This window comes from Furipterus horrens, unplaced genomic scaffold (genome assembly GCF_987537825.1).
Source record: "Furipterus horrens unplaced genomic scaffold, mFurHor1.1.pri manual_scaffold_4, whole genome shotgun sequence".
Lineage (NCBI taxonomy): Eukaryota > Metazoa > Chordata > Mammalia > Chiroptera > Furipteridae > Furipterus > Furipterus horrens.
The window spans coordinates 135,391,676-135,416,120 of record NW_028327174.1 but is presented as its reverse complement, the minus strand read 5'-3'; the positions used below and the strand labels follow the sequence as shown (position 1 = coordinate 135,416,120).

At 37.8% G+C, this 24,445-nt stretch overlaps 1 protein-coding gene across 1 annotated transcript in view; it reads left to right on the top strand.

The window, feature by feature from the left end:
* FOCAD (focadhesin) overlaps positions 1 to 24,445 on the top strand; it is a 336,121-nt gene that overhangs the window by 286,971 nt on the left and 24,705 nt on the right. The window contains exons 29-35 of the mRNA XM_090274062.1: positions 6,812 to 6,959; positions 8,815 to 8,934; positions 10,252 to 10,374; positions 10,845 to 10,922; positions 11,578 to 11,649; positions 13,437 to 13,539; positions 15,437 to 15,517. Of these exons, the coding sequence (XP_090130188.1) occupies positions 6,812 to 6,959; positions 8,815 to 8,934; positions 10,252 to 10,374; positions 10,845 to 10,922; positions 11,578 to 11,649; positions 13,437 to 13,539; positions 15,437 to 15,517 (725 nt within the window). The remainder of the gene's footprint in view (positions 1 to 6,811; positions 6,960 to 8,814; positions 8,935 to 10,251; positions 10,375 to 10,844; positions 10,923 to 11,577; positions 11,650 to 13,436; positions 13,540 to 15,436; positions 15,518 to 24,445) is intronic.

Genomic DNA, 24,445 nt, shown 5'->3' with positions numbered 1-24,445 from the left:
CGTAACAAAACAAAAAGGAATAATAAAAAAAGAACACTTCAAAAAAAGTGTTAAATATACTTGTTTAGTGAGACATTTAGTGTTTCAATTAGTCTGTGTGGCTTGTGTGGGAAAATATATAGTTTCATTAGGCTCTCTGAAATACTGATACCATTGAGGACTATGTTGTACCTTTTTGGACTTATACATGTTTTAGAACCTCAGGTTTGGATCCTCTGGGATTCGTGGTTACTTGGAAACTTAATAGATTATAAGCACTAACTTCCAATTTATGAACTCATTTACTTTTTTGCTATTATGTTCATTGTTCAAATAGGACTTAATTCAGTGTTTACATTTCTGATCTTTACGAACTTATGGTCTGAAGTTACATTGATACCATGTAGCCTGTTTGTTCAGACTAACAAAAGAGTAAATGGTCAAAGTAGCTTTATGTAGCAAGTATTTCATCATGAATAAACAAAATCAAATCTTCACGTAACAGGTGGTCATGACAGGTTCTTCCAGATACAGGCTAAGATTGGTTAAGAGCCACTGACACCCACCAGGTCATCACAAAACACCTGAGAGATGACATGCCGTGTTAAGGGTGAGGTTTCGATTATGGGAAAAGAGAGTTCAGTGGCATGATTGAAGTCTCTTGAATATAGAAAATGATTTCTAGAAGGCATAGAGCTATTGCACTGTTATTGGGTCTAATGAAAAGTTGAGACTTTTGAGCCTAATCCATGTATTGGTCATGTTGCCTTTTACAATCAAGGAGTAAGATGGGTGTGTTTCTCTCTCTCTCTCTCTCTCTCTCTCTCTCTCTCTCTCTCTCTCTCTCTCTCTCTCTCTTCCTGCCTTCTTCCCTCCAAAGGTGTTCATCATAGCTGTAGCTCAAGCATTATAAAGTTGGGGGGAAATTTTGTGATTAAGATACTCCAAACTTTCAGCCACTTGAAACAATCAAGAATGATTTTCATGCATTGAGTTGGCCAAAAGTTCATTTGGTTTTTTTGTTTTTTGGTTTTTGTTTTGTAAGATGGCTCCAGTAGCACTTAATTGTCTTTAACTTCATTCAAAACAATTTTGTTAGATTGTATTGTGACAGCTGTCATATCAGTGTGCATTTTTAAAAAATTCTCAAAATTGGTGAGTTTTTGTGTAGCCATTTTAACATTGAAGATTGAAGAAAATACACAACATTTTCAGCATATTATGCTTTATTATTTCAAGGAAGGTAAAAAATACAACTGAAACACACAAAAAAAAAGAGAGAGAGATTTGTGCAGTTTATGGAGAAGGTGCTGTGGCTGATTTAAGGTGTCAAAAGTGGTTTGTGAAGTTTCATGCTGGAGATTTCTCACTGGATGATGCTCCATGGTCGGGTAGACCAGTTGAAGTTGGCAATGATCAGATCGAGACATTAATTGAGAACAATCAATGTTATACCACGCAGGAGATGCTAACATACTCAAAATATCCAAATCAATAAAGTTATTGGTGAAAATGAAAAATGTGTCTTTTATTTTACGGAAAAAATTAAGCACTTTTTTTTGGCCAACCCAATATTATCTTCATTAGTTTCTAGGTAGATCCGTTGAATGTAAGGAGGACCATGGGGGTAGCTGACTTATCCACAGGGTAGGCATTTATGCATGTAATAACCAAATATGTCTAAGCATATTTAGCTTTAAAATGAACCTTTTAAAATAATAAGATGCTTATTTATTCTTACCTTTCTTCTTTATGCTTACCTTCTGAGCGAGCAACTGTATTTGGGAGAGGGAACGGTGGGCCTAGATAGGGGACTAATCCCACAGTCAGGTAGAATCGTCGGCAGCCGTCCATCTCGAGAGACGATAGTGTAGCTTCTTAAGAGTCTATCTGCACCGCCGAGAATGGCTGTGCAGTCCGACTCGGGAGTGACACGGTATCTGTCTCCTCCCGTGTTGAATCGACATCTTGTGATGACGCTGAAGCTACAGAGCCTGGGCAGGGTGATATGGAGGGTCTGCTGTTGCCCATGCAGCAGACCCCCCCTCTCTTCGCAGCTGAAGGGTCCAAGGGAAAGACGGAGTCAATACAGCTTGGCTTCAGGTGCGCCGCAGGAGTTGCCGGTGTTGACTACAACTTCAAACCGCCTTAGGGACTCCGGCCCCGGATTTTCTGTCGGGGTTTACTCCCTTAGCCTTTCCCCTGAAGAGGTATGCCGCAAGGCAGCGGAGGTTTTTTGGAGTCAGAGTTTTCCTTCTCTGATGTGCCCTGACTGGAAGATCGAACCAGCGACACTTAGCTCGCAGGCCGACGCTCAATCCACTAAGCCAAACCAGCCAAGTGAATCAGGTAGAATAGTCGTCAGAAATTCCCCTTCCACTTAGTAAACTCCAGCTTGTCTTTCTGTGCCCAGTTAAAAGCTCAGGTCCTTCAAGAAACCCTCTCTCTTTCCTCTCAAAACTCCTGTTACTCCTGCAGTTTATGAAGTGTAGTATTTTGTTGTTTCTAATGCTTCGTGGGTAGCAGTGCTTGTGTTGTTCCCTCTTTGGTTTGAGGTCCAATTAATAGTTACTTAGTAGCTTCAAATTGTGCTAAGCATTTTCACATTCATTTCTCATGTAATTAAGCCCTGATTACAACCTAAATGTAGATACTAAAGCAGGACTCATCATCATTTTGGTTTACTGATAAAAGAAAGTGTCTCAAATAGGAGGTATGAGGTCATACAATAAGTGACAGAGCTCAGAAAGAAGTACTAGGTTGTCTGATTCCAAAGCAATTTTTCTCTCTTGAATACTACAGCATTGAGAACATTTCAACAGAAAGAAAGCTCAAATATTACTCACAATAAGAAGGAATGAAATCTTGCTATTTGCAGCAACATGGATGGACCTAGAGGGTATTATGCTAAGTGAAATAAATCAGACAGAGAAAGACAAATACATGTAATTTCACCTATCTGTGGAATGTAAAAAACAAAACAATTCAGAAACAGAACCATAGATATACAGAATAAGCTGATGGTTGCCAAAGGGGAAGGGAGTGGGGAAATGGGTGAAATAAAATAAATATTTTTGAAAATCAGAAAAAATATGTAAAGCAGTTTGACCCTCGACAATATGGAGATGAGTATTTTTCTCTGACATGCAGGTCTTGCCTGCCATTAAAAAAAATACAAGTGTCTTAACTAGTCTCAGGTCTGAATGCCAGGCTCATAGCATAAAATATTCCTCTGTCTAATGAGATTGCAAGAGTCTAGGGCAGTCCTTCCTCAAGTGAAATGGTGGAAGTGTTAGCAGGAGGTAGTTAATAGATCTGGGAGCACACTGTCTCAAGTGATAGGATTCACCCAGAGCAAATTCAGGCTGCTTCCTTGATTGAACGGACATGTCCCTGCTGAGGGAACCTAGCACCTGGGCTAGTATGTATTTGTGACCCTATCACTTACACTTTGATGCCATCTAGTGGTACGTATTGTGCCATTGCAATCCTTACAGCCCTAACTAGTCATGCTATCCACCTGAGAGCATTGGTTAATTACTATTGAGCTTTTAACAAATATTGTCGTATTTGACAATATTTGTATAGCACTTTGCAAAGGCAAAGTGCTGTGCGAATGTTAACTGTTATTAGAACTAATTATTAGATGATCTAGTATTTAATCTACAGGATAGCCAACAGTAAACTAGGGAATTAAAGGTTCATCTCTGGTTAATTTTAGAAAAATATAGCAATACATCTCAGTTGATATGGCAATACACATATCAGAATTGCACAGATTTTAAGTTGCAGAATTTTTGGCAGTGATATTTTAATATACTTAGGTAAGACATTCAAATAAGTAATGACATAATAGGGCATATAATTTTAAAACTCAAATTCTCTTTATCATTTGTTAGTATTTGTATAGAAGATTTATGTTAGCAGTTCCAAAAGCTCAATTTTCTACATAAATTGTTTTTATTTCATATGTTTGAGACACCAACACTTAACTCCTTTTTGTTTCCAATAAACAGAAAGATGTGAAAGCTACCTCTGCCCAAGTTAATCTTGGTTTAGAGCTGGCAGATAGCAAAGGGAAGCTGAATGGGGTCAGCGTGTAGAAGTGCTGAACTAAGCACTTGGGAGAAGCTTTAAGACTTAGGACAAAAAAGAAACACATTAGAATATAGAAGATTTGGAAATCAGGAATAGAAGTTTAGAACTACCTCCTTCATGCATGCTAGAAAAATGAGAGAAAACAGAAGGAAACAATGTAGCGGGTCAGTAGGAGCACGCACACTAACATATTTATGTTGGCACACATATATACACTTAGAGTATATATTCGTATATTGCAACAGTTAAATAATTACCATTGTAGCAATGAATAGAATTGTTAGTGAATGCTAAGCTTACTTAAGAGTAATTATGCTGTGATAATATTTAGGTAAACATGAACTAAAAACTGGGACTGCAGCCTTTATACCCATATGCCTGGCGATGATGAAAGAAAAGCATCAGTCCAGGGAATAGAGATTTTTCTATGCCCAGAATAGCCCAAGAGACAAGTTTTAGGTAACTGCCTATTTATTGAGAAAGATGAACCCCAGAACTTAAGTGAGATTTGGAAAGAATCCTTTTTCCACATGAACCTGACACCCCTTTTTCTTAAATCAGTTTGGCAGGAAATAGAAATCAATTTTTCTTGACTGAATCTTGCATGATACGGTCAGTGAATTTTACACCTCATAAATTTTGCCTCCAACTAAACAAAAGAATCAGGTCCTGGTTTTCTTTTTTGTTGCCTTTCTTTTGGTAGTGCTTCCCTCACTTTTGGCTCCCTTGAAGCTCTGCATTTGGTCACTTCTGCAGCATTCAACAGGTATTCGTTGGACCCCTGTCCCCATCCAGCAATATACCGGGTACCACAGGCATTGTGGTGAGGAAGAAACCGAAAGGGCATCCACCCTCACGGGGCTAGTGAAAGGGGTGGGTGGTAATTAAACACTACCCCAAATAATCCTCATCAGAGTTTATAATTAAAATTGTCTGAAGTAAATTAGTACAGGGTGCTATGGGAGAATAGTAACCAGGTTCCCTGCTGGGCCAGGGAAGGTGTCCCTGAGGAAGCTGCACTTGAAATCTTAAGCATAAGTAGCAACTTAACAATCAAAGAGGGAGCAAAAGTGAAAATTTTCAAGATATTAACTACATTTTGCTAACTATATCTTTGGTATAATTCTGTCAAATTTTTATGTGCATCAATAGAGAAAGATAGCCAGAAAAACTACCTTGTAGGTTCTAAATGAAAAAAGAATGACTTGAATCCATACTAATGAAGAGCAGCCTCTCTCTCAGAAATGTGCTTTGTCTCTGGAGCAAGCAGTGTCAGATGCTCAGTGCCGATGTCACTAGTTGGAAACGCATTAAGCTAGCTGAGCGTGTTGTTAAGTTCATGCTCACTCTAACAGCATTTCTGCCTGACTAATGATGGATTTATTACCTCAGTAGCTTCCTTACAAAGGATTTTCTAATGCCAGACGGTTATGCAATAGAGCCTGGAAAAACACACGAGCTATATTGCCTTCTCATAGGCATTCCATCACGGCAACATGCAGGGCACCAGAGGGGCCTACAGTTTGGCAGATGGAACAGAAGGCTGGGAATTAAAAAGTAAAAATCTTCTGGCCATGCTCTGCTTGAAACGCTCTGCGTGACCTTGAGCAGATCCGGTAGCATCCCCATCCTTCGGGTGTCTCTTATCAGAGGTTTTGGGGGAAATAACTAACATGTTCATGAAATGATGCAAAGATGACTCCAGCCAAGGAGACGGATAGGCGCTATATAAGAGCAAAATAACATAATGTACGGGATTGAAACATGTTACTGGAGAAATGCCCTGGAATGTCTTCTTAAGTAGCAATCATGGCAAGAGGCAAGCCAGGCCAGAGAGGGGGTGATTTCTGAAAAACTCAGCATTTCCTCAGTTTGAAAAGCAGCAATGATGACAAAAAACTTTTTTTTTAAAGTAAGAAATTACCTCGAAACTGTATTATCTTATACTAACTAGAAGTTTTCTGGGAGAACAGTTCATTTCTTTAAACGGATATGCATTCTTTCAGGAGACCTGGGGCACAAAGCCCAAGATCTGAATTGAATTGTCCCCTGGGTTAACTTTTGACAAGCCTGTCATCTGTCCATTTTCTCTCCTGACCCATTGGTACTTTGAGGGATCAGAGGGGAGAAGAGGATTAATGTCATTGTGCACAGACGAATACAGTTTCTTTAAGAAAGAAAATCAAATTGTTGAAGTTGACTAGGAAACATGAGGCACTTAGGTGTAATCATGTCTTGCATTTATTGCATTTATTTATCTGCCCATTATTAGTCAGATGTCCTCAGCTCATATCCTTAAATTGTGTCTTTTCTCTCCTTACTCAGTTAATCATAGTTCACTGTGCATGGGGGCGGGGGCTGGAGGGAGGACCACAGTTTTTCTCTGGGTGCAGAGATAGAGCTGGTTTGACTACAGCTTTCACCTCCTCCTCTCCTCACCATAGAGTTTAAGTCCAACTGTTTCATGTTTTTATTTGTTTGCTTTTCTCCAGTGGTACACAGCACTGGTATGGGCCATGGGCACCTGTTTTGTTATAAAGGTTTCCTTTTGAGGATGGAGGTGGGTGTACTTGTAGTGTTTCATGGGACACACTTACTTAGCAGGGAGCAGAATGAAAATCCAGCCGTCTCACCTCAGACTACAGAGCACTGTTAACTCCCAGGAAGAGTGAAGAGCGGTGCCACGGGTTTCTATGATTGTTAACCCTCATCTTTTTTTTTTTTGGCATCCAAGCACGGGCTGTGTACTGGGAGTTGGACTTGTTCTCTCCCTCATGAGCCACAGCAGCCAGACGGAGTCTCGCGTTCACGTGGCAGCGGCACTTCGGAAGCTCTCTGCGTATCTCGATGACAGCGGGGGCCAGAGCAGGACTTTTCAGGAGGTAAGAGATGGGGTTCCAGTCTTTTCCCCCTTTCTGGCTTTTGTTTTCTTATTGCTGCTCATTGTTTACTTCTCACATTTTGGTGACTCTGAAATTCTTCCTCAATTTCACCTGGGATAAGGAGAAAATCTGAGCAACAAACAACCTATATTAGATCATAAGGTTTTCAAATTGTGCAGCTATTTAAATCAATTTAGATTTAAATGTGGCATATAAGATAGCCTTGAGTGAATACAAAAACCTCAGTCAGCATCACTAGAAGGCACTTTCAAAGAAAAACTGCAATTTCAGGGGGAAGGTTAAATGGAGAGTTTTAGAATTATGCCCTAGCCAATGTAACTTTTAAAGATGGCCAGGAAAAAGCTTAAGAAACTGTGGATCAAAAAGGCATTTGCTTTTATTAATGTCAGCTAACATGAAAAATTATTGAGGGAATTCCCTCTACCACATTAAGTGAAGAGCTTTTTCTGTTATGGACACAAGAATATGCAGAATTGCAGTTCATGTGACACAGTCTGAGAGTTGACTGTGTTAGAGGGAACATGGGAGGTGTGTGTGTTTGCTGTGCCTAGGTGAAGCTGGACCGCCTGCGCTCTTCTCGGGAGGAGCTGGAGCCGACCTATTGGCCTGGCCAGACTCGCCATCTCATTAGAGCAGATTCTGTTTTATCCGGGCCTGCCCATGAGCTATTGATGAGTACATAATGGCTGCTGTGTTTCCCTGCTCAGCCCCTCTGCTTTCAGACATGGGACTTATTGAATCGGCGAATTTCTTGGGGGCACAGAGGGTTGAAGTTTTGTTCAAAGACATGCCCCGCATTTCCATTTTTATTTAAAAGTAAATCTTTTATAAGCAAAAGGAAAAAATTTTGCAACCAAGAAGTGATTTGATTAATAAATGAAAACAAGGTTTTATAATTGAGGCGTTGGACTGCTTGATGTTTTGATTTATAAGGCCTCAGACAAACATTTTGTTTTTCTCCTCTCTCATGTTTTATTATACAATTTCTAACTTAGAAATTGCTTCTTTTTTTTTTTTCATGCCGTATAAACCAGTGTTGGAAGGTGAACATCTCTATTTTGTCTTAAGCGTATCTTTGTAAGGGAGAGTTTCATCATGAAAATGCAAGGTAGCAGGGAGCGGGTAATTAACTTTGATTTACAAAAATTGAGGTTCAGATAGATTGTTTGACTTGCCCGGCATTATTTAGCCAATAAATGGTCAATTTGGAACATACACCTGAGTATTCTGTCTCTGTTCCCAGCACTTTTATTTGTAATTTGTTCATTTAGTAATTTATATATTTATTCATTTACTTATTAAATTATCCTACAGTGCTATGAAGTAAGTAGTATTACCTCTATTTTACACAATTTATCTGACTCTAAAGCCCACAGTTGTGGTCCATTATGCTCCGCTACTGCCACTGTGAAATCTAAATGTAGCAGGGTTTCTATCTCTTCTGCTGTTCGGCCTTGGATCAGAGCAGGTGTCAATAAGTAACATCCACTGTGGGGAAAATCTACTTCTACTGCCTATAGATAGTGTGTTCCGAGTTGGTGAAGGAACTTTTTGGTTTAGTCTCAAGACCTGAATTTGAATGTCAATTCTGTCACTTGCTAACTCTGTGATTGAGCCTCAATGTCCTTATCTACGAAGTAGGAGTAATGACTCATCTTATAACGTTGTTAGGAAATGTAAGTTGGGCAGCAAAACCATGCCCAGTCTGTGGTAGGTGTATTTGAATTCCATTCTTATCCCAGGGAGAAGTTTGACCAGATATCTGTGTCAGTTCAACCTTGTTCTTTTATTTTCCCTCATGAAGAAATATTTTCCTGCTGTCTTTTCTTCTCAGGTCCTTGCCTATACCCTTAGCTGTGTGTGTACATCAGCATTCAGTGCTGGAATCATTGAAGCTGCAGAGGCTGAAGACATGATGAACAAGCTTCGACTGCTGGTGGAGAACAACCAGCAGGTTGGAATGCACGCCCTGATTATTTCTCTCTGTGGGTCTCACGCTGCTGCTAAGCTCTAATTTTGACTTACTCTGATTAGAGTATAATGGCGTATTTTTCATACCCAGAACTCAGGAACCTCTAACTGTTCTCTTGTCTCACAGCTATAGACAACAATCACTGTTCTCGCCTTAGTCCCTCTGTCTGAGAGAGGACAAAGGCTTTTCAATATGAATACATCGAGGATTCTGATAAGGTCAGAACTTAGCAGATTCAAGGCAAAGAATTTCTACTCAGGGCTGAATAGGTATAGGAAAATTTAAATGTCTATAAATTAAGTTAAATACCCTTAAATATTGCCTCTGAAATATTATTCAGCCTTAAAAATGGAAGAAATCATCCTACAACAGGGCTGATCCTCGAGGTCATCATGCTAAGTAAAATAGGCCGTCACAAAAAGATACATACTATATGATTCTATTCACATGAGGTAACTAGAATAGTCAAACCAATAGAGACAGAAAATTAGAATGGTGGTCGCCAGGGGTTGGAGGAATGGGAACGGAAGTTATTGTTTAATGGATAAAAAGTTTATTTTGCAAAATGAAAAGATTTCTGGAGATGGGTGGTGGTGAAGCTTGAACAACAGTATGAGTGTCCTTAACACCACTGAACTGCATGGTTAGAAGTGATTGAGATGGTAAATTTTATATGTGTTTACCACAATTTTAAAAATTGAAAAACAAATGTTCTGTCTGATTATACATGCTCTAGAATTTCCCCATTGCTGGTGGCAGTGGTTTATTTTTTTTTTTAAGATTTCTCTAAAGTTTTAATATTAGCCATGGTGAATTATTTCAGAATTCACTGGTTTTACGCTTACATTGTTTGCTATTGTTACTACTTTATAATTATGTGCCTGATCACTTACAGTAGGTTTTGCCACATCAAAATGTAGAAGTTCACGTATGCAGTGCTCAGGAGACATTTTTTCTTCTTGTTTGGGAGTTGACTGAGCTTGTGCGATATGCTTTGGTATTTTCATCCTAACCCCTTCTAAGAATGGATCATTTGAGCCAAGTTGTTCAATAGTGCAGTTATTTTCCTCAAATAAATCGCTCACTGCAGCTTAATCCCTTGCAATTAGACTGTAGTTTCTATTGCAAACCAAAGTCTAGATTTTGAAAATCTGCCAATCTCTGATTTTCAGGTAGCAAAAAAACTGACAATAGGAAAGGAAGCCCCTGGAAGTGCTTGTACTGCTATAGCAGATTTTCCTGATCTGCGCCATTCTTCTTCTCCTCTCCTTACCCCTTGTTTTTATTTACTTATGACAGACTTCAGGCTTTGCCTTGGCATTAGGAAACATCATTCACGGTTTGTCTGTGTGTGGACATGGGAAAGCTGAGGACTTGGGCAACAAACTACTCCCTGTCTGGATCAGAGCTGTGCTGGCAGAGGTAGAGGCCTCCTCCTGCATGTTATTTTATTTTATTTTATTTTTATAAAGGAAAAGGGGCTACTTAATTGGACCATTTACAGGTGCTGCTCAGTTATATAGCTTAATAACAACAACAAAAAATAGGCAATTTCAAACAAAAAAGAAACATGTACTGGTCAACCTTTATGAATGATATATCCTGCCAACTGTCATAAGTTTTTTTTTAACTCGTTATTTGGTCAGTGTTTTAATTTTAAAACAACATTGTGGTTTTGAAAAATAAAAAACAACAAGAAACCACCTATGATCTAACAACTTTTAACATGTTCCTTTATTCAAGTCTAAGGCCATTTTTGGTTCAATGATGCAGGTTATACTGACCCTACAAATTTAGTACCGTTTTGACCATTTATTTCTCTGTGATATAATAAATCTTATAGAGTTCAATCCCAAGGACTATTTCCCTTTTGACTTGTTCTTTGTTTTCAGGGCACATCCACAATGCTTTGCTTGGCAGCTCTTCATGGTATGGTGGCCTTGGTAGGCTCTGAAGGGGATGTAATGCAGGTAAAAAAAAAAAAAAGAAAGAAGAAATCTAAATGTGTACACAGTCACAACAAGAACAGAATACCTAATATCTCAGTATGCTAAAGGCAGAAGACTGTATGCTCATGGAAGTGGTTATACTGGGCTTTGCTGTGACTTGATGTATGGAAAATTGTTCTTTGCTGAGAATTCTTTATATAGAGATTGTTTTCCTTATTTCATTTGGTTTGTAGGGATTAAACCTAGTCAATTTAAGTACTTTCCACAAAGCTCCCTGCCTGAGAAAAGTGACTGAATCGTAAGAAATTTCAGAAGTCATTCATAAGAAACTCTATTTTGCATGTGTAACATTTAAGTCAATATCTAAGAAAATTTTTTTGCTTTAAAATGTTTTCCTTAGTGGACATATACGTGCATAAGTTTATAAGTAATTCTAAGGAGTTCCTTTGTTTACAGCAAAGGTTTAGTAAGTGACTGCTACAGGCCACGCAGAACTGAAATCAATGATGAAGAAAGCACGGGCAGCTCTCGAGGAGCTGCCAGGCTTTGTTTTTGAAATCGAAGGACATAATGATAAATTAGTCTGTAGTTTAGAAGATGATAGCTCACACGCTGGGAATATCATTATTTACTCTTGGGGGGATCTTGGAGTGCATATTTCTTGTGTTTCTTTCAGCTGAAGTCAGAAGCCATCCAGAGCTCGCATTTTCAAGCCAGACTTAATGAAGTCATTAGAACCTTAACACAGGTGAGAAAAGGAATTTATTGAATAAAACCCTTTTGTGGGAAAATAAATACTCCCCTTTCTGTCTTTCTTTTTCTCTCATGGTACAAACTGTTTTACTTAGAAAATGAGGAAATCTCAGGTTATTGATGGTGGGTTTAACAGGCATTTGGAAGTAGTTTATGCCCCTACATCTGCTGACAAACATCCACTGCCCCTGGAAGAAAGAAAGCTGGCACTTTGAGTTAGCTTAAGTTGGCATTAGTTTCCCTTAAAAGTTAAAACCCAACACTGCAAGGAATGTCACACCCTGAGGACATGGAAAAATGAAACGTGGCCAGAGGGCAGGGCAGATACCTCCGGTGCATGGTCAGGTAGCCCTAGTTCAGAGGTCTCTGGTAACAGTATTTGGGTAAATCATTGTCAGCATTATCCTTGGCTGAAGAATAAACATATTTATGTGCTGAGAAGTGATTTTATATCTTAAGATTTTTATTTTAAAAATTTATTATGTTCATTGCATAAAATTTAAAGGTACAGACAGAGTGGAAGAAGCTGAAAATATTGCTATTGGACCTCCCAACCTGAAACAACTGCTTCTAATATTTGGTCATATTTATTTTCATGCAGCCTTATTTTCTTTGTATAGTTGGTATTCTTACTGCATATAGAACTTTGTAGTCTTTTCACTTAGTGTACTTGTTTCCTTCTTATAAAATATAGCCGATAAGAGCATCTAAAGAAGTTTTAGTAATTCATGCTTTTAAAAGAAAACATAAATCTCTGAACAGAAGAAACTGTCTTTTTCATATATGGGTATGAATATTCTCAGAAAAGGAAATCTTCTTAAGTACTATAACTTAAGATAAAAATCTATACTTTAAACTATTTTAAAATGCTTATTATGGATGATCAAACATAATAGAACATGATTTTTTTTCTTTTTTTTAATTATATTTTATTGATTATATTGTTACAACAGTTCCAATTTTTTCCCCTTTGCTCCCCTCCACCCAGCACCCCCTCTTCCCCAACAATCCCCCACCAAATCCATGCCCATGGTTCGTACATACAAGCTCTCCCGCTTCACCCTTTCATATATTCTTCTTTTTTTTTTATAATAAATGATTAATTAATTACTTTAACAATAAAAATAGCAGTCCCTCCCTCTCAGACTTAAGACCCTTTATAATCTTATAAAGGACAATGGGCAAAGGTCTCGAGCTCCTCTAGCTGCTTCAAGCTGGACATGGTCGTCGTCCTACCTACCCTTGGGTCCAGAAATCTCTAGTAAGAGTGGGGATGTGGAGGGGAGGGTGGCCTTCCCACATGGGGAAGGATCGTGTAGACTTCAGGTCAGTTGGCTGTCCCCGGACAATGGCTTGCTTGGTTTAACAGGCTGGCATCCTTGTTGTATAATAGAACATGATTTAAAGAAGAGAACAAAGTAATATCTCCTTCCATTTTTAGAGGTATTTTAATCTTAAGAGACTATCACCTCTTTTTACCTTTCGGATTTTCTTTTCCTATTTCTTGAATATCCTTTGAAACCAATCTGACTCAGTGATAATCTGACATAAGCACTTATATGCTCTTCTATAATCAGTTGATTGATTGATCGACTGATTGATTGACTCAGCAACACTTGTTAATCACCTGTATGTCCCAGATTTAATAGACTAGGCATAGAACTTCTTGTTACCAGACAAGCCACCATCTCGTAAAAGATTAGTGACTTTCTGTGAGTGGCCTTGTATTGAATGGAGTTTGGATTGTGACCCATCACTGAACTGTTACATTTTCATCCATAGGTCATCAGTGTGTCTGGGGTGATTGGTCTTCAGTCCAATGCAATCTGGCTTCTAGGACATCTTCACCTGTCTATTCTGTCCTCAAATCAAAGTAGAACCTCTGGTAAGATTAGAGCCATAGGACATTGGAGCTGGGAGGAGGGACTGCTGACGTGGGGCTATGTACTTTGTTAAGAGCTTTCATCTCCACAACAACCCTAAGTGATGGGGATGGATATTCCCTATTCCTATTTTACATCAGAGGGCATGGGCCCTGGGAAGGCATCCTGACCTATCCAGGGTCACGTGGCAGTTAGTGGTGGACACCAGTCTGAACTCAGATCTGTCAGCCCCCAAAGCCCATGGTCTTTTTACTCTTCCTTTCTACCTCCCTTAGAGAACAGTTTAGAAACTGAGTCTAACCTCATATTTTACAGATGAAGATCCTGAGGCCCAGAAAGATTACGTAACTTACATACAGAGTTAGTTTAATGACAAATCCAGAAAAAAAAAGGATCAGGTCCTTAAAGTTTGGAAAAGAGTTCTTTTTATTTTACTAGTTGTAATAATCATGGTTTGTATACCACTTGTATTTCATTAAAAGTACCATCATATATAGCTGGAGTTCTTCTGGCTCCTGCTTTTGAGAAAATAATGGGGTAGTACATTTAAAGTGGTGCATCTCATTGGCTGAAACTGAAATCCTAGGTCTTAATGTAACAAGGCTTTTTCTATTTCCAGTTCTTTTTTATAACAAGCAATAAGAAATATTTGCAATTTCTATATGTTTAATTTATGTTTCCACTTGAGGATTTTCTGGGGCGGCATCACTGTAATGTAGTGGGACCTGTATCTGCTCCTTGCTCTTTATAGAATTTTGATCCTCTGGCTCTCTTGGACCCAGGCCAGAGGGGTTTAGGTACCAAAGATTCCTCATTAAAACCTAGTTTCACATATCCCCTGACAGATAGTCTGTAAATAGCATTACCATGAACACGGGCCCCTGTAATTACTGTCTCCCTCACTTTCAGTCACTCCTTAGCCTCAGAAATAGGACATTATTCTGCAGCATTCCCAACATAATGAACTTTAGACAGCTAGAAGCTGTCATATTAAAATGGAGGAAATTTTTAAAAATAAACTTAGTCGTCAGAGGAAACCGTTGGTAATGCTAGTTTTGAAGGACAGTGCTCTCCCAGTGGCCTGGTAAAATAGCATGTTTATGTCAGGCTTTTGCTTTTTCACATAGGCTTTTTAATGTTATGGGCTACATGGTCTGGCCCACATATCTTCCAATTAGGTCACAGTGAATCATCCTACACTCAGGTTCTTTGGAACAAATGATTGTATGTCTGGAAAAGTACAGCTAGTTGTTTCTGATGGAATTTTCCAATTGAGCCATTTATTGTAGTAAAAACCATCTCATGCAACAATTATGGGGGACTGGGAGGGAAAGAATCTAGGGAACTCCCAGGACTCAAAGAGCATAAATGTCACTGCCTCACTGTTCCAGGTCAGCAGCACCTGGTTATTTGTATATGTTGGTCACTTAGCCTGCCTTATGAAGTAAGAGACAGGTTGCCATTAATACTGATTGTTATATTTAATGGCTCATATATATGATTCAGGATGTTCTGAAGTACGCCCAGAATGGTGGGCTCAGCCTGGAAGCCCAGCAGGCACCCTGATGACACGAAGGTCACAGGATTGGGGCTCATTGATGTGACAATGTGGAAAGGATTTTTTTAATCACTTCAGTTAAGATCATCACCCTCTGTGGTTTTCAACTTCTACTAGGTTTACTACTGTTTTAGAAAGCTTGCACAGCCTAAGTGATTACTTCAAGGCCAGCCGCTTTAATCTAATAGAATTAGTTACAGCCACATAGTATTGTGCTGAGATTAATGGCATAAACATCTCCAGTTTGTCTCTAGGTTGATATGGCAGCATGAGATCATTATCTCTCCTTCATTAGTCCTGCCAAGTTCATTGGTTAATTTGATCATTTTCTGTCTCCACAGTTCCTACTGACTATAGCTATTTGCCTGAAAGCAGTTTTATTAGAGCAGCCGTTGACTTCTTCATTACAGGAGGAAAAAAAGGCAAGTAAACACATTTCTTAAGTTTTATCATTTTTTCTACATATTAAGTAAGTTTGTGTGCCCTGAGCATGCGTCTCTATAATTGAATGACACAGATCTGAAGGGGTGAATATTTTCTTCTACGAGACCATCTTTACAATAGAGATGATAAGGATCCCAACTACAAAATGTGGCACATAAACCACACACACTGTGTATGTAGTCTCTTGGAATCACCATATCTGACCTTGGCGGGCTCTGTGAAGACCTTAATCTTCCATTTGGTTATTTCAAAAGTATAAGCACATATTACTCTTCTTGTCAGTTTCAAGTGAGTATGACCTTAAAAGAAAAAACAGGCCTGGGTGCAGTTTGTATTTCAGGACCTGACTGGGAAGTGGGTCTTCACCCTGAACCTTGTATGATCACCCTGTGCTATTGGAATCACTGGCTCTGGGTTTTATTTTTAGCTTATGCTCTTTTTCTCTGCAATCAGCTTTCCCTTTGTGAGTCTTTCTTGCTGTTAACCACATTAGCGCACAAGCAATTTGAAGACAGAGATTGAGGGCCTTTTGTTTTAACTGAAGCCAGAATAATGCCATATATGTTATAAATAAATACTCTTTAATGATGTACATATACTATTCATTGCTGTGAGGAAAAGACAGATTTGAACTGAACATGTCACAGCTCAGGAACCAGTTTCATTCATGTAATAACCTTTCATTGATATTTGCTAGTTTCATTCTTCCTTGGGTTGCATAGGTCAGTCTGAGCAAAACCAGTGCCTGTATTATAAGACCATCCCAATTTGGGGGTGGGGGGATAGTTTTTAAACAAATGAAAGTGAAGAAATCTGATTAATGAAGATTGTGGAAAAATAAAATCTTACCATTGAAAGGGACATTAAATGTCACATCATCTAATTTCCCAGTGGGTACAGTAATCCCTGGACCTTACAGATTATAAATTAATTTCATAGTCTGGAGATGAACTCCTTTAATTTCTGGAGTTCTAGAAATTGTGCCATTATCCTAGAGTTGTAAGTTAGCGTGATTTGCTCTTCCATATTCTCAATGGAAACTGATATATGATTATATCACTGTTGTACATGATATATTTATGTATAAACATATCATATACTATTAATAATGCAGAGTTAATTGTTTAAAGTGCCATAAATCAATCAAGTATATTTAAAGTAGATAATAAAAATAGAGATGTCTTCATTAGTAAGAAATTAAATTTTCACTAAAGGCGCATCTAAAATTTCCATGACTAGAATAATTCTAGGGATATATATTTTTGCTCAATTTTTTTGTTAGATTGTTCACTGATATCTTACAAAGTTTTATTTTTTATTTTTCAAATATTTTATTTACTTATTTTTAGAGATAGAGAAGAGCAGGAGAGAGAGAGGGAGAGAAACACTAACATGCAAAACAAACGTCTATGGGCTGCCTCTTGCATGTCCCCAGCTGGGGACCTGGCCTGCAGTCCAGGCATGTGCCCTGACTGGGAATCGAATTTGCCGACCCTTGGGTTCAGAGGCCAGCACTCAACCCACTGAGCCACGCCAGTCAGAGCTCTTATAAACTTTTTAAGTAATGATAATGTAAGGTTATTTCCATGAAGAAAAATTAAAATTCTTAAGGTCAAAGGGAAGACAGGGTCTTTTCTACTGAATAAAATGTCATTTGGCTTCCCAAATCCATATTTCTTGGCAGAAAGGAATTTTCTCTGAATCCTGTGGGAAAATCTTAGTTACATGTAACATCTTTATGGTTGCGCAGCCATGGCACAATGGGAAGTGTTCTGCTGTACAACTGAAAAATTGGGGGGCTGGCATCAATGACGTTATGTGCGGCCTGCCTGCCTGCTGTCTTAAACCAGATAAATTAAGTATTAAAAAATGCCTATTATCAATCACATTTTTGGTATTTTCGGGTTGTGGGGGAGGGCTGCCTTCCTGTCAGGTTTGCTGACTAGATTCAGAGGAAAATCTATTCAGCCTTCCACATTACTAATGATGACCCCAGAGGAGTGGGGGCCGTGGGAGGCTGACCTCAGTCTCCGAAGCCCATTTACAAAAACAAAACCGGACCGTGCTCTATGGGGCTAAATGGGATGGTCAAATGTGGAGGTGTGCATGCAAAGGAGTGTTTTCTTCTTCAATATGCCCAGCTCATTTGAATTTTAATAACTCTCTTCTGAAGCAGCTTTTGAGTTTAACTGTCTGGATGTCATTCACCAGAGCCCAGTGGAGCTGCTGATAGGAAGGATGACCACTTTGGGGAGCTCTTTTGAGGAAGAAATGGCTTTAAAGGATAAAAATCTTGCTTAGCACAGGCAAAAGAGAGCAAATTGCAGGGAGAGCATGGCTTCATTGCCTCTGTGTGTTGTTTAATAACTCATAAGAGGAAGAAAAACGGGATGTTATCCATGGACCACACTTATGCTAGGAAACTGGGCATCATGATCTCAATTTTAGGCAATCAGATTTGAGATGGCGAATATATTCATCTGCTCTAATGCTTAGGGCTTTTCTCACTTTAATGCTCATGTGATAGAACATGCAAGATGTTCGTAGAATCCTACATGTTCATAGCAGGCCTACATTTTAAAACCATACCAAATAGATGAAATCCCTTCTAATTATTAAAGACTTCAGTTCATAATTTTGAATATAACTCTTTTTTGCTATACCCTATAACAATTCTCTTTTCTTCCCCAATAGCCCTGGCCTTCTAGCAGATGTATTATTCCTTAACCTTTGTCATTTTCTATTCCTATGGATATTTCTTGACTATACTAGGCTTAACATTTGCTTATCATCTAATTCTTTCTATCATGGAATTATTTTTCCCCTTAAGGACCTTTAAATTTTGACTCGTTTGCTTCTATTCACATATTCTTTTTTTCTGACTTCTGATCTTTGGTTTTTTAACTCAACCTCATAGCATATTCAAACTTGAAGATTTTGTTTACTTTTTAATAAAACATTTAAATTGTATTAAAAATTATTAATGTAAGTAATCATTTATTTTTTGGTGCTAACATTAGGTATTTGTATCTAACAATTTAGGATTATTTTTCTTATCATTCAGTTGTTAGTGAATGTGACTAATTTTCTAAGCTTGTGTCTTTCTGTCAGACTTTAAAGTTCACAGTAAGAAGTATTATTTGAGGAAAATATATTTAAATTCTTGTAAGAAAGTCATTATTAATGACATTTTATTCTTGATATGAATTTGTCAGTCATCTGTATATATAAGTATTGGGTTTATGTATAAACTAGATTGGTATATTCTTAATCATTTTTGGACTATTAATATGAGATAGAATTGTTGACAAATCCAGTTAAAGGAGGTGAATTAGTGAACTCTGTAGAATAAATGATATGAGAAAGCTGTTCTGTTTTTTCTGATGAAATTATGGAGTCAGTTGCCAAGGCTGTTATTATAAAGTATTTTAATTTAGTAATAATTTGCCTATACAGTTCTTTTAAAAAGGTTATGGAAATGGATACATGTGTGTAACAGTATGCTTTTGACAAATTTAACAACTTCCCATGTTAATGGACATAATAACCATTGATCCCATCCAAAAGGAGGCTTGGAGAAAAACATGAAAAGAATCCTTGCATCACTTTCTAGTTGTTTATTAATGGGTATATTTTGGGAGTGTTTGATTTTTAGTTTTGTTGTAAATACCATGAAAATATATATAAGCAAAAAAAAAAAAAATGTCACCAATTATCCCCATGATTCTGTAACAGTGACTGTTGTTTTTGAATTTTACTTTTTAATTTGCTTTTAGGCACACACAATTTTACATATTTCCAAGTATACATATACTTTGTATTTTTACCTTAATATTATATTAATATTATTAACATACACCCACTTTCAATATATGTCCATAATTGTCCATTTTTAAGTGACTGTAGAATATTCCCTCAAATTAATCAAAATTAACCATTTCCCTATTGGTCATTTAAAAAACTTTTTATTATACGGAACATCTTTACACATGTAGTTTTCTCTCTTTTGCATATAGCTTTCCTTAGGATAATTCTCAGCAACTTATTGGTGACTATAGGGATGGCATGGCATCATTGCTCTTCCAAAGGATGGCAGCAGGTTCCAGTACCTCAGCCCTGTATGAAGATGCAAAGCCGTGTATCATGGAGATTAACACACAGGAGTCAGACTGCCTGGGTTCATACCCGCGTACTGGCTACGTAACTTCAGGCAAGCTGCTGAAGTCTCTGAGCCTCAACTGCTCCTGTAAAGTGGAGAATATAAATAATGGAATCTTCTTTGTAGTTATTGTAAGGATTATGAGTTTATGAATTATTTTATGTAACAGTACTTAGAAAACAAAGTAAAGATTAAACCCTATCTAGTTATCATATTACAAAGCAAACCAACATACAGATAAACAAATGACTACAGTAAAAACCAATCAGGTATAAGAGGATAACTTAAGACTCTAACTTGCATTTGATTGCCAGAAAGAATAAACATTTTTGTATGTATTTACTATTCCAGAGGTTGTTTATTTTTTATTTGAATTTTAGACAGTTTTTTTCAATGTACCTTTTTTTACTTTTTATTTTGAAATAACTTCAAACTTAAAAAACAGTGAAAACAGTCAGCAACTCCTATATTCCTTTTACCTGATATTCTATTTAGGCTTCACTGACAGTCCAAATGATGTCTTAAGCATAAAAAAGAATTTAATCTTGAATGGCACACTGTACTTATTTATCATATCTCTTCAGTCCCTATCACTCTGGAACAGTTCCTTAACTGTTCTTTGTATTTCATGACTTTTAACATGTTTTAAAACTAGAAGCAAGGTATTTTGTAGAACATTCTACTGTTTGGGTTCATCTCTTGTTACTCATAAGAGAGTCAGGTCACTCGTCTTTGGTGGGACTACCATGGACCTGAAGCTCTGTGCTGCTCACCGCATCCCCTCAGGGGGCACATTCTGTCTCCCTCCACTGGCAATGTTAGCTTTCGTCACGTAAGGGATCTCTTCCAGGCTTCTCCATTATAAAGTTTGTGTTTTCCCCTTATCATCAAATCAATATTTTGTATGGAGATATTTTGAGACTTCATCCTACTTTCACCCATTAGTTTTAATATTTGTTAATGTGTTTTTGCCTTAATTAATTACTACTATGTTTGCTAAAAGTGTTTCTTAAAATTCTATTATTCCATTTACATTTAGTAGGCATTAAACTGTATAAAAGAGCTGCTCCCTCCCTTCCTTTCCTTTCTTTCTTTCTTTTTCTTTCTTTCTTTTGACTACTAAATTTCTATTTTATTTAATTCTTTATTCAATTATTGTTTTGATCTTCAAATTGTTCCAGGTTAGATCAGTACGAGCCTCTTTAAGTTGGCTCTTGTGTCCTCTTGACATGACCCTATCATTAAGATACTTTCTTTGTGGCACAAGAAGATGTTCTAGGCTTATCTTGTATCAACCTCAGCCCTGTGATAGCCAAATAGCTCAGGTTCCTTCTGGTGCAGATTATATTTAGGCACTAAGATCTGGCTACAGTTTATCCATTGCTTCGGGATAATCACTGCTCCCAGGCCTGTTCAATGGACAGTTAGGAAATTCTCTCTCTCCTCTGTCTCTCCCTCTTTTCCCTCCCTCTCCCTCTCCACCCCCCCTCATGTCTGTATTTATTTCTATATCTAGCTGTATATATTGAAAACAACAAATTTACACTAATATCTCCAATTATAATTCAATATCACAGGGTTCATTCACTTTACCTTTCCCTCTTTTCATATTTGTAAATTTCTTTGACAGTAAGAAACCTGGCATCCATTATTCTCAATATATTTGCTCATTTTCTGAGTCCCTGTAAATTAACCAATCTCTTGTCTCCACTGGGCTACAGCTGCCTTTCTCTCTGAGGTCCTGGTCTCCAGTGGGCAGCCTTCGTGGTGCTAAGGGGCCCAGGAATGTTTCTGTTTCTGATCATTCTGAATGTGGTTGAAGTACTTGGTCTTACGACAGAACAGCCTACCAACTCTTAGTATCTGAATGACATATCAGAATCATCAACTGTTTCCAATGACTACCATGATTATGGTTTCTGGCAGGGGGCTAAGCATCTCCTAGTCCCCACAAATATGCCATGCTTTAATTACCTCTTCCTGTGTTTTCTGAGGATTTTGTCTGGGAAATTTCTACTCATCCTTTTCATCTTGGTTTAAATATTCTTTACTCAGTTGGGGAAGAGAGAGGATTCCCTGATGGTCCCAGATTGGTTTAGATTTCTTATGTGATACCTTTATATATATATGTGTGTGTGTATGTAAATATATATATATTTTTTTTAAGTTTCTAAAATCTGGAGTTATTTTTATTTTTTATTTTTAAAATATTTTATTGTTTATGCTATTACAGTTATCCCACTTTTTCCTCCTTCACCCCTCTCCAGCCAGCACCCCCCACTTCTCTAATCAACCCCCTCACAATTGTCCTTGTCCATGAGCCCTTCACCTTCTTTCAGTCAGTGCCCCCCGCCCCCCCCGTCCCCTCTTCACTTTCAGCCTGTTCCATGATTCTATGCCTCTGGTTTTATTTTACTCATTAGGTTTTTTTTTGTTGTTGTTCATTAAATTTCTCTTGTAAGTGAGATCATATGGTATTTATCTTTCACTGACTGGCTTATTTCATTTAGCATAATAGTCTCTTTTCCATATTTTTCATATTTATGTATATGTAATGGTTTGCTTAATTTTTTATGGCTCTTTGTTTAAAGTGTCTTTCCCATTAGATTGTAATTTCCTCAAGGGCAGGAAGAACATCTGTATTTTATCCTAAATGCTTAGAGAAAAGTACTAGGCAAGAAATACTAGTTTTCAAATATTTATTGATCTACAGCTTTAAGCACATATATGGGAATAGATAATTCTAAGCTAAGTTGCTTCTAAACAACTTTGAAGATGGAGAAAGTAAAGACACGTCCATGCTACACAAACAACGTGCTGGTGATGGGGCTGTGCATGTCATCGGCTGTTAGCTTAGTTGTTGCCAGCCTTTTACTATAGGGCTTACACGTGTGTACTGTGGCACAGAGATCTGAGATCTGTATAGCCAAATGTGATCATGGGTCCGGGTGTAGCACATTTTGTTTGGATATGTCATTTATATCAGGGTTCTTTGAAGCTGTCAGTTGGATGAGAGATTTAAAGCAACTTTGTATCTGGATTTTAAAACATCTGGATCCTCTTAATAAGTACTGTTAGGTCTTCTCAGCCCCAAATTTATTGTTTATAAAGCATTTCAGTATTTACTTTGATTTAAGGTACTTGTTTGAAAGACAAAACATTGTGATAAGGGAGCTGACCATTCCCGTTGCTCAGATTTGGATTGTTGTGTCCAGTGCTAAAGATCTCTGGAGAAGGAACCATGTGACTTCCTTCTTCCAGGCTTGGGGACGCCTTCTCTTTCCATGCATCCCCCAAATCCATGGGACTGTCAAGTATTTTCTTCATTCCTAACAGTTACTATAATTTCTTTTATTTCAGTCAGTGTCAGAATTTGTTGTCTTCAAGTTAGTGGAATTTTTTGTGTGATTCTATTTATGCTATCTGGTACTGATTCTCTGCCCTTTAAAAGTGGAAGATTTATTGTGTTACAGCACTTTCTTGATTTCCAACCCTATGCTCCATTTTACAAGTTCTCCTTATTTCTGACCCTTGGTTATATATCAGATCAATTCTAAGGAGTATAGAAGCAGCATGAAAAGTGTACAGTAAAATGCAGTTATTGGTGAAAGTTCTGTTGTCCTGTCAAGGGAGAGCTCATTGTCTAAGCAATAAAACATCTGGAAAATGGTCATATTTCACACTGGGTCCTGGTGTTAGAGGGAAGATTGAATGTCTTTTCTGATTCCCTAGGTCTTCTGGAACCTGCAATAATTTTATAGTGAATTCTGTAGAAGAACCTGGACTGAAATTTTATATAATTTTGAAAACACTTGATGTAAAAAAAATTAATATAAATCTGCTTATGAATTAATGATATCCAATATAGAATTGTATTCAAGTCCTTAACAGGAGGAAAAAAAGTAGTTCTATGCACAGATATTTACCCTACTTCCTGCCAGTTCATCAGGCCATTATGGATCATGAGCCAAAAGGATTCCCCTCCCTGCAAAAAGCTTAATTTTTGTTCACTTTTTTGTGAAATCCAAGACTCCAATTTGCAGCCAAGGTTAGGGACAATTGCCACATGTGTGTAATCAGTATAGGGTTATGTGAATAGCCAACCAGTGAATTCCTATCACTGCATTTTTATTTTTACAGCCTCTGGTTTTTCCACGTCTGTCCTCTTACTGGAATAGCAGCTCCATGAGCATAGTGACCCCGTCTGCCTTGTTCAACTCTGTCTCCACTGTTTGGAACAGGGCCTGGTACCCAACAGATACGCAATTAATAGTTGAATGAATGGATGTGTTTATGAATATATTTACTTTTTTGTCAGAAATTCTTCTTGTAATAGCAATGGTTAACTTCCTGATAATACTGCTCTCCTAGTATTACATCTCAAGATGGAATAGAAATAAAGCTTCCATTACTGGTAATGCAGAATAGAAAAGCGGCAAGTGTATTGAGCTTTGAACATTTTCAAAAAGCAAAACGTTTTTGCTGGAGGCAAGAGAAACATCACTGGAAGGCACACAACTAGTTTTACTTTCCCAAGTTGGCAGAGGCAAAGGAAAGGAGGTAAGGTATTTGGTGGCTAGCCTAAGAAAACATGCTGATTTCTGAGATAGCTCTAGTGGAAAATACAAGTCTAAAACATCAGAGAAAGGCCTGGGTTTGAAGTGTGGATTTACTAGTCATCAACATATAATTAATATGTGAAACTGTGAGAGGGAATGAGCTCAGGCCATGAGATTCAGCAGAGGAA